Here is a 14,390-nt window from a genome sequence, read left to right on the forward strand (position 1 = left end):
GAGGCCAACTCTTCAGACAGGGATTGGGCTGGACTGGACTGTGATACTCGTGAGGAGTGTGCCTCTTAGATCAAGTAGATACAAGAGACTAAACAGGCAGCTTCTGTCCAGAGGTGAGATGGGAAGGCAGAGAGGGTTAGGAGCTGGTTGAATGGACATGGGGAATCAGGGGTGGAAAGGACATAACTATGTATGTCTAAATTTCTGGATGGAAGACTAACTTGAAATGTAAACTTCATCTAAACTACAATAAAAAAAAAAAAATGTTCCCAACATTGACATCCACAAAAATAAGTCTCCCAACTTGAACTAACATTTATCTAATAACTGAAACAGAACAAAAAGATTACCTTTTATATTTAATAAGGGTCAAAATGCTGAAACCAAACCACAGTTAACTATCATTCTTGTACCCAGAGAACTGTGTTAGCAGATGAAACCTGACTAAGCCTCAAACTAAGAGACTTGAAGATTGGTTCAGTGAATACAACCGTAAACCAAGAAATTAGAACTGTAAAGAGAAAACACTTCTTTAAATCACTATGACTCAGCATCTAATGAATTTTGATGTTGTTGTTGAACATTTCTTAAGACTCAAGTGTCCTAAGTACTCAAAACTGGCCTCTATTAGCTGTAGGCAATTCGGGACACAATTCCTGGAAGGAAGATTATAAGGAACCCTCTACCAAAAATATAAGTATGTACTGAAATAGCAGACCCAGAAAAAGTAATAGTCAAAGTATCTGAAAGAATAAATGAACAATAGGAAAATGCTAACCAAGAACAAGAAAATCTTCAGCCAAATGTTCTGTGTTCTCTGTCAACACTAAAGAATATCTATTCTTGGTCAGAATCCCAGTTATTAATAAGATGTCTACACTAGAAAAAGATGTTTCTTACCTGAGACAGCGTAGACACAAAGTTTTCTAGAATGCAAAACAGCCAAATGAAGCATTTCAGTACCTCTGAAAAATGGAAAAGTTTTTAAATATAGTTTCACATATAATTAAAAAAAGGGTAAATAATTTTTAAAAGATATCACAACTTCAGCCTACTGTGGGTAAACTAAACAATTCACAGATAACATTCTGAACTTAAAAACACATTTAACAACAAACGGCCAGTGTGGTAATCCCAGAGGTTCAATACTCTGCCTCAAAGAGCTGCCTTCAGGTTGAAGTCAATGGAGCCTGTAGGAGGCCCCTTCAGGAGTGCTCTCCCATAATAAAGAGATCCAAGGGCTGGCCCTGGCTTTCTGACTAATCAACCTGTGACCTTGGGCAAGTAACTTAATCTCTCTGAGCCTGTTTCCCCTTTGGAAAATAAGAGGTTTCAAATTTAAAAGATTTGCCAACTTTTAAGAACAAGGAGACTTCCCATAAAAATCCCTGCTCTCTGGCTTTTCCTTTAAAATGTGGAGATCTGGCCACAAGCCCAGAACTGAATAGTAGCAGCCTCCTTTAGTCTGGCCCCAGTCTTCAATTGATCACAGCCATTTACACCCTGTACTTGTTTCTATCTACCTGCTTGATCCTTGGAGACTTTGGATTTGAGATTTCTAGATCATACCATGCTGCTCTCTATAGAAACCACTGGATGAGCCGGGAAGTATAGTAGTGATATTGGTAGTTTATTCCTGTTTGAGATTTAGTCCACAGCTACAAACAGGCCACCAGTGTACAACCTCTAATATAAAGCCAAACTACCAGGACTATAACTGAAGCCTGAAGGCCTGGATAAGGGTTCTGATTCTACACCTTGCTAATTCATTTAATCTCTCAGAGATTAAATCAGTTACTTTCTCATTTATAAAATAAGAATTATATTAGATAATACCTACAATATTAATACCTGCAAAACATTTTTACAATGGATATACAAATACTCATCTCCAGAAAATATTTGTAATATGTACAACTATCACTTTTTTTTATATCGCCTTCAAAAAAATTTTATATGTACCTCAGATCCTCAAAACATTTTTTCCAACAGGAAAGGAGTATGATGTCATGGAAAGATAGTAAAGTATGGAGTTAAATAGATCTGGGTCTCAATCCTGGCTGTGTGATCTTGTACTCTAAGCTCCACTTTCCTTATCTATAAACGCAGGTCATATCTGCCTTATAAGATTATAAGATTAATGAGACGATATCTATAAAGGGCCTAGAACAGTATCCACTCAATCATGTTAACCTCTTCCCCTTCCAACTAGTGACCACATAGCTGAGAAACACACTTGGAACTGTGATGGCATTATACTTTTAAAAAACAGAAAAGTAAAAAATGCTATTTAGAGGCAAGAATCCTTTTGCCTCCTTTATAGATCCGTTATGCGTAATGTGCTACGGAAACCCTGTTGGCATAGTGGTTAACAGCTACGGCTGCTAACCAAAAGGTCGGCAGTTTGAATCCACCAGGCACTCCTTGGAAACCCTATGGGGCAGTTCTACTTGTCCTATATAGGGTCGCTATGAGTCAGAATTGCCTGGACGGCAACGGGTTTGAGGTTTTTTGGGTTTAATGTGCTAGGTACACAATGAGCACCTAATCATCATCTGCTTTTAGATGGAGTAGGTATTTCCCAGCCACATCAGTCATAAAATCTCCTCGATCCAGCCTGTCACAGCGCATAAAAGTCCCATCTCATACCCTGGCCTAACAGATCCAGGCTACAACTTCAACTTCCCATCAGAATGAAACACATCACTAGCAGAGAGTTACCACACATGAGTGGTTGTTCAGCTTTCTAGCAGAAGGCAGGGCTCTGAAAAATGGCACGTGAGGTCAATAAGTTATGACGGGCAAATGGAGCAAGGCAGAATCCAGTGCACAGAGCACTGCTCTGACTTCAGAGGGCACTCACTACTCGCAAGCAAAAATCAAAACCAAGCCCATTGCCAAAGAGTCAATTCCAACTCATAGCGACCCCATGTGTGCAGAGTAGAACTGTTCCACAGGCTTTTCTTGGCTGTAATCTTTACAGAAGCAGATCACCAGGCCTTTTTTCTGTGGTGCTACTGGGTAGGCTCAAACTACCAATCTTTAGGTTAACAGTCAAGCATAAACCATTTGTGCTACCCAGGGCCCTTCCTGCAAACAAAAGGAGGCTCAAAAAGAGAAGATTGGGAAAAACAAGACCAACTTTTCACACTTAGTTTTTTTTTATTGTGCTTTAGATGAAGGTTTACAGAGCAAATTAGTTTCCCATTAAACAATTAATGCACATTATTTCGTGTCATTGGTTGCCAACCCCATGACATGTCAACACTCTCCCCTTCTCCACCTTGGGTTCTCCATTATTAGCTTTCCTCTCCCCTCCTGTCTTCTTGTCCTTGCCCCTGGTTTGCTGTGCCCATTTAGTCTCATTTTGTTTTATGGGCCTGTTTAATCTTTGACTGAAGGGTGAACCTCAGGAGTGACTTCAGTACTGAGATAAAAGGGTATCTGGGGGCAATACTCTCAGGGTTTCTCCGGTCTCTGTCAGACTGGTCTTTTTTTTGTGAGTTAGAATTTTGTTCTACATTTCTCTCCAGCTCTATTTAGGACTCTTTATTGTGATCCCTGTCAGAGCAGTGGGTAGTGGTAGCTGGGCACCATCTAGTTGTGCTGGACTCAGTCTGGTGGTGGAGGCTGTGGTACTTGTGATCCATTAGTCCTTTGGACTAATCTTTCCCTTGTGTCTTTGGTTTTCTTCATTCTCCTTTGCTCCAGATGGGGTGAGACCAGTGGAATATCTCAGATGGCCACTCACAAAGCTTTTAAGACTCCAGACACTACTCACCAAAGTAGGATGTAGAACATTTTCTTTATAAACTTTGTTATGCCAATTGAGCTAGATGTCCCCTGAGACCATGGTCCACAGCCCTCAGCCCAGTAATTCAGTCCTTCAGGGAGTCTGGATGAGTCTGTGAAGCTTCCATGACCTTCCTTGCCTTGGTCAAGTTGTGCTGGCTTCTCCAGTATTGTGTACTTCTTACCCTTCACCAAAGTTATCACTCATCTATTGTCTATTTAGTGTTTTTCCCTCCCCACTCCTCCTCTGCCTCGTAACCATCAAAGATTGTTTCTTTTTGTGTTTAAACCTTTTCACAGCTAATATTTTTGAAGGATTAATACAACAAGCTTGATTTTAAGAAAATTCATGTATGAAAATAAGATAAAATCAGCAATATCAACAGTAAAATAGCAGATATATACACAAAATGCAAACTAACAAGACTTTCTAAAATAAACTAGGTTTGAAAGCAAAGTACTTTGAAACAAAGCTCTTGTAAGGAGAACACTTTGTGGGTTGAGCTGTCTTCTTTCCAGAAACTATAGTAGGAATAAGTAATTTGTTTAAAACTTCAAGGTTATGAGCCAAAAAGTAAAGGTTATCTGCTACTTTGTTTAATTATTTAAACAGACATTTATATAACTTGGGCCATTAGTTCTTTAGGTAAGTGAATACTTTCTATTTCTTTATTTAGTTATTTTCAAAAGCTTACCTCTTTTCCTTTAAGCTTCTGATACATCAGGCAACTTAGGTCTCTATTAGTATAAAAAGGCCCTAAATTGTTTTATCTTAAATGTACAGATTTCCACATAAAAAGCTTTCAACACATAAGGAACATCTAGGTGATAGTATCTAGAAAATATACTTGATTTATGGAGAGTCTTTTCTTCTTTGAAGAATCCACAAAAGTGACACAGTAAGGGCAGAAATGCTTCAAGTAAGATAAAGTACTAGAATTAGCGCAATGTACTTACGAAACAAATTTTCCTACTTCCACTTGAAGTACTGGATCTCGTAAATGCACTTCTAGTAGCAAATCTTCAGCTTGAGCTCCATCGCCTGTTTTTACAGGATGAGGACTAAAGATCCTTAGGTATCCCATGAAGCTACCCACAATTATTTTATCTGTAGAGAGATTTTTTTTTTTATTTAATGTATAAGAAAAAACAAACATTAGCAACAAAACATCTTTGTAAATAATCTTTCTAATGTCTAAAAGAGAAATACAAAAATTAAAAGAATCCAGTCTTGCTTCATATACAAAGGTCACTCCGCCAATAGGAGATGTAATTAAATAAAATACTGTATTAAAAAGGATATCTATTATTCAGCCATAATAAAGAGAAATGAAGTTCTGATACCTGCTACAATAGGGATGAACCTTGAAAACATGATGCTGAGTGAAATAAGTCAGACACAGAAGAACACATACTGTATGATCCCACTTACATGGAATATCTAGAAAAGGTAAGTGTATAGAGATCAAAGTGTATTAGTGGTTACTAGGGGCAGGCAGGAGGGAGGAGGAAAGGAAGACACAGCGCTTAGGGGACACTGAACTTCTGTTAGAGGTGAAGGAAGAATTTGCTAGCGGTTAATGGTGATGGATGAACAATAGGATGAACATAATGTCACTGAACTGTACATGTGAAGATTGTTGAAATGGCAAATGTTTTGTTATCTATATATTTACCACAATAAAAAAATTTTTTTTGAGGAAAAAAAAAAGTAGAAGAGAGAGGCAGAAAAGAAGAACCAGAGAAATGACAGCAGCCAGATGTTGACGGCTTTGAAGATGAAGGAAGGGGCCATGGGCCAAGGAAAGGGGACAGCCTCTAGAAGCTGCAAATGACAAGAAATCAGATTCTCTCTAAAGCCTCCAGGAGGGAATGCAACCCTGCAGATACCTTGATTTTACCCCAGTGAGGCCCATTTCAAACTTCTAAACTCCAGAACTATAAGATAATAAATTTGTGTTGATTTCTTAAAAAAATAAAAATAATAATTCCTAGGTTTCAGGCTTCAGCAGCTACAAAGATAGTGGTACCATTTATTAAGGTGGCGAAGATTTGAGAAAGAACAGAAGAATCAGTGATTCTGTTTTATACATATTAAGTCTGAGTTCCCTATTAGACATCCAAGTGGCGATTCCAAGAAGACTGCTGGATATAAAGAACTGCAGCTCAGGGCAGGTCAGTGCTGGAGAGAGAAACGTGGGAGTCTTAGAATATCAATGGTTTAGTCTGTGAGACTGGATGAGTTCACATAGGGAGCGAGTGTAAATGAAGAAGAGAAGACGGACCAGGATGTTTAGACATCAGGTAGTAAAAGAACTACCAAGAAAAGAAACTGAGTTGTGAGCTGCCAAAAGAAGGGCTGTAACCTGCCTTCTTGGCCATGAAATCTTTTCGTCATGGGGTACCTTGTGCTCAGCAAAACACACTGAGGGAAATGCTGCTTATGCTACAGTAAGTAGAAAGGTGGGCTACAAAAGGGTAGGTAAGTTCTGACTGCAACCATGTACAATCACGTGCAGAACATGCCTGGCACAAGTGCTCAAGAAACACCTGGTGAATAAAAAAAAATTTTTTTGTATTAAAATAAGCCACTGAGCTTTTGAGGTTGGGTGCTATGACCACACAACCTAGCACATCCTAACTGAAACATACTCCAACCCTTTTACCACGTGACCCAAAAACCTGACAGTTTTGAATTCCCAAAGCAAGAGCAGGCTTTCCAGTTGGTATAGTTTAAAGTATAACAGACTCTCCTAATATTTTTAGATCTAATGTTTTTTAAATGTCTGTGGTAAATTGAAGGAGCCCTGGTTGCACAGTGGTTAAGTGCTGGACTGCTAACCAAAAGGTCAGTGCTTCAAACCCACCAGCCACTCCGTGGGAGAAAGATGTGGCAGTCTGCTTCTGTAAAGATTACAGCCTTGGAAACCCTATATGGCAGTTCTACTCTGTCCTATAGAGTCACTATGAGTCAGAACTGACACGACAGCAATGGGTTTGGGTTGTTACAGTAAATTGGGATAGTGTATGTAAAGTCCCAATATGAGAATGACAGAGAGTACCCCTGAGTTTTTGAATAGAGCTTCATCCTCTTTAACAGAAAATTATACACCTTTTAAGAAACAATTCCTGAATTATTTATGGACTCTAGTAGACGCTAAATACCAATCATGGAATACCAAGTGATGATGTGACCTAATCTGTCTATCACGAATCAGAAGCTAACTGATCCACCTCACCATAAAGTTGGAGGTAAAGAGCATCACTCTTCGGTCAAGTAAAAATAGGATATTAGCAACTCACTACAGAAGGCTCTGAATCAAATATAACTAATTTCATAAACATTCTGCCTATGAGTCTGTTCTTGCCACACTGCTACCATTCTCTGTTAGGGAGCTCCCTGAGGGCAAATAAGAAAGGATTAACAGGAAAAAAAAAAAACTGAAGACTTCTTTTAAGATTACTGTGTGATAGTCTGACACTAGCTGGAAGTAGAATGCCCTACTTAAGACTGGCCCTGAAAAACAACAAAGAAAGTCCTCGCAGAGGACTAAACGTGAAGCAGCATAGCTTACCTATGATTTTGCCTGGAAGGAAAGGATGTCGGGATAAAGATCTATACTGATTCTGAGCAGTAACTATCAGTGACCAGATGATCGAAGCCAAGAAAGAAACAAAGTTATAGATTTGAGGTCTGAGGGAAGGGCATGTTGACAAAATTCTTAGAATGGGTCCAGAGTCTGAAAATGACAACATTCCTTCTAATGACAAGAGAATCTTCAGAATCAGAGTGATTCCCTCAGTCTGACTTCCCCAGACAGTCCACAATGGATTCATGAACAAAATAATATGGTGGCAGAAAATGGAAGCTAAAAAGCCATGGTACTCTCCTCATCAAAGTCAACCTGGCTACCATCACTGCTGAACACCCATCTACCTGACAGCAAACGGAAGGGGTGATACTTATCTTTCTTGGATAAACCACATATTCTAGATTTCCTATCCCCAAGCCATCAAGCCAATAACCATGATTCATGGTGCTTAAAACAAAACCAAAGCCATTGTCGTGGAGTCAATTCCAACTCATGGTACTTAGAGCACATTATATACCATCATATAAACCTACACATCACAGCTTCTGACCAAGAAACTCACTTCACAGTGAAAAAGCAAGGTGATGTCAGGGGACTCACCAGTCTAATCACATACCCCGATCGCCTAGAATCTGCTCGCTTTATATAATGGTAGAATGGTCTCTAGAAAGATCAGTAACATCACCTGCTGGGAGGCTGAGGTCTTGTCTTTCCAAATGTAGCACATGTAATACACTCGCATATATATGAGTTTAGAACCCAAAGGGTAAATATAGAGGTGGCATCTGTCACCGTTATACTTAACGACCCATTTTTAAAACTCCTGCTTCCCATATCTGGTATTGCGAGAATGTTTTCAGAAGATGTGATAATAGTTCCCCAAATGGAAGCTGAAAATGCCACAATGACATTTTGGTTTCCTAATGTTACTAGGTTAAAGGAAAACAGTGTTGGCTGGGTATCTGATTGTGGAAAGACAAAATAGGACAGCTCATACACATTGGGGGCTGGGGAAATCTGAGTGAAACCCAAGGTTCTCTGTGGGCCCCTTCTCATACCGCCTGGCCCAGTGGTAAATAAAACTACTGTAAACCTCTTCAGGCAACCATCAATGTTCCAGATCCCTCAAGAATAAAGGACAAGATCATTTCCCTGGTCTCCTCATCTCCCACCCTGGACCAAGAACCTCAGTAGATATCAGGCTGGTTAAAGGCAATAATAACAATAGCAGTATTGTAGTTATACAGCCGGTGACTTGTCGTAAAAATGAGGAACGTAGCTCCCAATATGACTTTCTAAAATTACATACAATTTTTCCTACTCCTGCACGTTAAATTTAAATTTTTTCTTCACTTCTTCCCTTTCTCAACTATTACATACAGGATGTGTGAATACTGATTATACGTACCACTTAGTCTAGAGAGAACAGAAGGTTGGAACAGGATAGTGACTAAACAACAAGAGAAGGGGACATCACCCAGAGAGCATGGCTTCACTGAGCAGGGGCTCCACGAAATCCTCTGAAGCAGGAAGTAAACATGGTTATCACCCTGAACAGAGGGGTGAGGACGTGTATGTGTGTGAAGTTGTACAAGGGATGGTTGCCCTATATGAGGTATAAATGCTTAGTAGCTTAGAGAGAAATGTTAAGAGCTATTTTTTTAGTCAGTCTTATGTGTTTTCTACTCCGATTCTAGTATGAACTCTGCCCGCTGGCCAGATTAATATGTAATCTAAGATGGACTATTCAGGTTCATATTAATTAATTCATTCATTCATTCTCTCTCTCTCCCTCTCTCTCTCATCTGAATCTTAAGTTGATAAAATCAGGAAGAGTAAGTACCGCTTTAAATATACGTTGGCTAATTTTAGCTAGCTCTCAAGGTTAGCCAGGAATTCTTTTATGTACCAAGTCAGCTTCTCCTGAAACAATTTCAACATGCCTACAAACCTCCCTTTCACTCTCTGATCACCTCAGAGAAAGTAGGGATGGGTCAACTGCCATTACTGTCTTAAATTCCCAACCCAACCTGAAAACTTCTCTCCATCTGTATCCATTCTTACCTTTTTGCCTTCTATCACAGAAAAAAAAAGGGTTTCCACACCTGTTCAAGGTTAACTCTTCCATCTGCATATCTGATCCCATCTCAACTGTCTTCCCTGGATCCCATCAACTATGTTCTATATCATACACTGTAGTTTTCCCACTTCTCTTTACCCTGTTATTCACAATCATCATTCTCTAATCTTCCCTTCACAGTTAAGCTTCTTAAAGCTTCTTAAAAGAGTGATAAATACTCACAGTCTTCCTCACCTCCCACTCACTCCTTCACTGACTGCAAATCTGAATTTTGTTACCATTGTGCCCACTCATCCACCCTCACCAAGGACACTAATGAGCCACTTGGTGCTAAATGGCATGGAAATTTTTTACTACTAAAAATCACTGAAACTTGCCTCCCAGGGACCAGCCCAACTGGTTCTCCTGCCTCTCTGCCCTTCTTTCTCAGAATTTCTTACTGGCTCTTCCCAAACCTTCCCCTTTAATGATCTGATTCTCCAGGTTACAGTCCTAAACTCCCTTCCCTCTTACTCCACCTCCTTGCCCTTTGCATGTTTATCCATGTTCAGGGCTTCAAATACAATGTGCTTACTGCTCACCTCCAAATCTCTGTATCTCTGTTCTGTAATTTCTATCTCAAACAGAATATGTCCAAAACTGCTCTGGATCATCTTCTATTCCATAAAATCAAGAACAGTAATTCTCAAACTTTATAGTGTGCGTACCATTCAACTCTGGAGATGATCAAAAATGCAGATTCCTAAACCCTACTCCCAGAGAATATGATCTTTTAGGGCATTATAGATCTGGGATGGAAACTTCATATATAATAATCACACTAGGTAATTCTGATGCAGGCGCTCCAGGCTTTTTGAAATAACAATCAGTGTCACTTTCTTCTTGGTACACATACACATAATAATTTTTGTATAACATACTTAGGAAAAAAGAAGAAGCTGCCCACAGCTGGCTACAAATTAGGGAGGAAGCAAATCTCAGCATATCAGTAACCCACGGTGGCTCCCTTACACCAGTTAGGGAGCTCTAATAGAAATGGATGGTGAACAGCATGTTTTTCAGTCAAAAAAGTATAGCTTCCAACTAAGCTGAGGTTTAACTAGATGAGGCAGGTTTGAATTGTTCTCTCTGACAGGTATGACTCTTTTATGTTATTAAATAATAGGGGGACCATAAGCTTTAAAAAAGAGTTGGGCTGGAGAGGCACAGCAGACAATCTCTGAGGAACCTCCTAAGGACATTCTCTGAATAGAAGGCCTTCCTACCTCCTCCAGGTGGGAGGGCAGGGCCCTGATTTTCCTTAGAAACAATTTAGTAGGGGCTCAATACAGATTAGTACCTCCCACTCTTATTCTTTCCCAAAATAATTTTCCCATTTCACTTTCTTTTCCCAGATTCTACTGGTGGGCTCTGTTTTTATTATAGGCAAAAGAAATAAAATAAAGAAAAATGTAAAGGGACAATTTTTACATAAAGTGAACAAAAGATTAGTTATAAGAAGTTTTCTATCTAAGAGGTCAAAGACTATCTGAACTACAAAAAAAGCTTATGATTGTAGATTATTAAAACCAAATACAAATTTCAAATAGCACTGATACAGAGCTAAAATGTTTTAAAGACCACTCTAAAAAAGCAAAGAAAAGATACACAGAAGAGAATATAATAATAAGATAGGATGTTGTTTTTAATATCATAATGTGAAAAAGAAAGCAATGATTTAACAATTGTTTTCTACCAACAAATAGAGCTAACATAATTTCTGCACTCTAGTATGAGTGGCTTCCCAACCCAATAAAAAATATATATAATTTTTATGTCAAATAATTTCTAAAAATAAAAATTTTCAAAATTTAAAATATTTTTACTGGACCTATGAAACCTAATTTTGCAACAACTAAGGTGATGCTTTATAATATTTTTCTATTAATTCCAGCAAATATGATAGAATCAACTCAAAACTATACCTCACTAGAGAAATAAGAACTCTATATATTAGCCTGCTACTTAAATATTACTTGAGAAGAAGAACTACTTTCAAAATTAGGGCAAAATTATGACAGTTACTTAAGTTCTATGAAGTACACATTTAAAAAGGGAAAGCATTTTTTATTCATTGCTGGAAAGTTTTCCTCCAAAATGTATGGTCATAAGCTACTTACCTTGTCCATTTCCACTATTGTCAACATCAGCCAAACACAAACAGCCTTGATCAAATTCTTCTTTCTCTCCCAGAACAGTAGACCACCAATCACGGGCTTTAAATAAAGACATTTTCTTTCACTCTAAAAAGAAAGCATTTATTTATAATAAAAATCCATTTCACACCATGAATTAATTATCTTTTAAGGTGGCTACAGCAAATAAACTTGGACATCTTTGAAAAGAACCATTCTGTATTAACTTTATGTACTTAAACATTTTATAGACATACGTGAAACTACAAACCCAAATGGTTGGAAACATTTATCAGATATTTATAAATGCCATTGGTAAGCCAAATTCTACTTTTAGACTGGGCTAACTCTCTTTTTGGGATATTTAGGAGACAACTGCACAAAGTAACTATATATATATATATATATATATATATATTAGAGCCCTGGTGGCACAATGGTTAAGAGCTACAGCTGCTAACCAAAACGTCAGCAGTTCAAAACCACCAGCTGCTCCTTGGAAACTCTTTGGGGAGGTTCTACTCTGTTCTATAGGGTCCCCATGAATCAGAATCAACTCGACGGCAACAGGTTTTTTTATACGTATATGTATATTCTTTAAAGGGTCAAGATTCAAATTCTACCAGCAATATTTTGCATATACATCCTTAGCAAACTACTTAACTTCCCTTCAGTTTTCTTTTTGGAAAGAATGCAGTATCTCCTGTCTCAATGAGTTGGTATGAAGAGCAAATGAAATCAAATGTGTCAAATGGCTAGTGCCAAAAGTGGCACATTACAAGCATTCACGCACTCATTGCCTCTCCCTTTATAAGCTGTAGAAAGGCAAGATGGAAGAGGAACAGTCACACTAAAAAGAACCAGGAGAACTGGAATTACAGGTCCATTTATGCCACTAACTACCTGTGTCCTTAGGCAACCCATATAACCTTTCTGTGCTTTGAGTCCTCATCCAGAAAGAGGATATACCAGCCCTGTCTTCCACTGAAGGAGCCCTAGTGGTGCAGTGGTTAAGTGCTCAGCTGCTAACTGGAAAGGTCAGCAGTTCGAATCCACCAGCTGCTCTGCGGGAGAAAGATGTGGCAGTCTGCTTCTGTAAAGATTACAGCCTTGGAGACCCTATGAGGCAGTTCTACCCTGTCCCATAGGGTCACTGTGAGATGGAACTGATCAACTCGATGGCAATGGGTTTGATATCTTCCTCTGAGTTACCTATATGGTGCATGTGAAAGCACACTGGACCTTTGAAATTACAATACAAACGTCAAATGCCTGAGATCCTAAAAGAGTTCACTTTTATCTAACATAAATGAGGTTTTCCTTCCTGCTACAGTGATTTAAATGGTCATTAAAAGATTTTTCTTTTTTAATGTAGATCTACCTGTTTCTCAACAGCAGGCCTTCAGCCTGGGCTAAGCATAAACACTAAGGCCTCCTGCTTTCATACAAAGTTGGCCAAGAAATTAGCCAAGAGTAAAATGGTGGTGAAAAGTTCAGGCTCTGCACTGAGGCTGGATGACCCCCGAAACTCTGCTCTAAGGAAATCTTTAAAGCTTAAACTGAAAATAACCCCTGAAGTCATCTTTAAACCAAACAATAGCTGAGTTTAATTAGAAAAGAAGGTCTGCCTTGAGCATTGTGTTCTTTTAAAGAATTATTTATATGAGATCAGAGAGAGAGAACAGCAATTCAAACAGTTGGATGAGATGTTTAGGAGGCAGTGAGTTTGTTCTGATGATTCAAAACAATTCAGAAAAGGATATCCAGAACAGTGGCACAACTTGAAGAATGTAACCAATGTCACTGAATTGTACATGTAGAAATTGTTGAATTCATGCATGCTTTGCTGTGTATAGCTTCACCAAAAATAAAAAATACAAAAAAGAAAAGAAAAGTGCAGTCTCTGGAACCAGCCATTTGAATCCTCGCTCCACACCATGTACTAACCATGCAACCAGTGGCAAGTTACTAAAAGTTACTAAGCCTCCCTCTACCACAGCTTTCTCATCCATAAAATAAAGGTAAGAGGGGTATTGTAAGAATTAAATAAGAATGCAGTAGAGCACTTAGTGCAATACCTGACACTTAATAAGCACTCAGTAAATGTTAGTCATTGCTATAGTTTTTACTTCTTCTTATCATTTTTGAAAAAACCTATATCCAGGAAAAACCCCATGTCCTTTAATGTGCAAACGGTTAAACCAACTGTGCTACACTCATACCATGGAATACAACTCAGCAATAAAAAATAAGTATTGATACAACTTGGATGAATCTCAAGGGCATTATACTGAGTGAAAACAAAAAATCCAATATCAAAAGCTCATATATTACATAATTCCATTATTAAAACATTTTCAAAATGATAAAATTATACTAATGGAGAACAGAACAGAAATTGCCGGGAGTTAGGGTTGGAGAAGGTGTGACAGTAAAGGGGCAGTACAAGGAAATTTCTTTGGGATTATGGAACAGTTCTGTATCCTAACTCTGGTCGTGGTTTCATGTGACTAAATTCAATTTCTTAGAACTATATACCAAAAAAAAAGGGTATATGTAATATGAAAATCTGGTGAAATCCAAATAACATCTGTAGTTTAATTATAGTCTTGTACTAATGTCTATTTAATGGTGTTAATAATTGTACTGTGGTTTTGCAAAATGCTATCATTGTGGGAAGGTGGGTGAAGGGTACAGCTCTCTGTATTATTTTCGCAACTTCTATGGGAGTCTGAAATTATTTCAAAATGA

The 14,390-nt window shown here is 38.4% G+C and overlaps 1 protein-coding gene across 5 annotated transcripts in view; it reads right to left on the bottom strand.

Annotated features, from left to right (window-relative positions):
• Positions 1-14,390, bottom strand: part of BBS9 (Bardet-Biedl syndrome 9) — a 518,471-nt gene that overhangs the window by 489,904 nt on the left and 14,177 nt on the right. For 3 of the 5 annotated variants that reach the window (XM_023739587.1, XM_023739586.1, XM_023739590.1), the window contains exons 2-4: positions 11,625-11,720; positions 4,750-4,900; positions 901-965 (exon numbers count right to left, since the gene is read on the bottom strand). In XM_023739587.1, the coding sequence (XP_023595355.1) occupies positions 901-965; positions 4,750-4,900; positions 11,625-11,720 (312 nt within the window). Of the gene's footprint in view, positions 1-900; positions 966-4,749; positions 4,901-11,624; positions 11,748-14,390 lie in introns of all 5 variants that reach the window. The other 2 variants (XM_023739589.1, XM_004385334.3) reach the window with 1 other exon arrangement.

This window comes from Trichechus manatus, unplaced genomic scaffold, assembly GCF_000243295.1.
Source record: "Trichechus manatus latirostris isolate Lorelei unplaced genomic scaffold, TriManLat1.0 scaffold00137, whole genome shotgun sequence".
In the NCBI taxonomy this organism is placed as follows: Eukaryota; Metazoa; Chordata; class Mammalia; order Sirenia; family Trichechidae; genus Trichechus; species Trichechus manatus.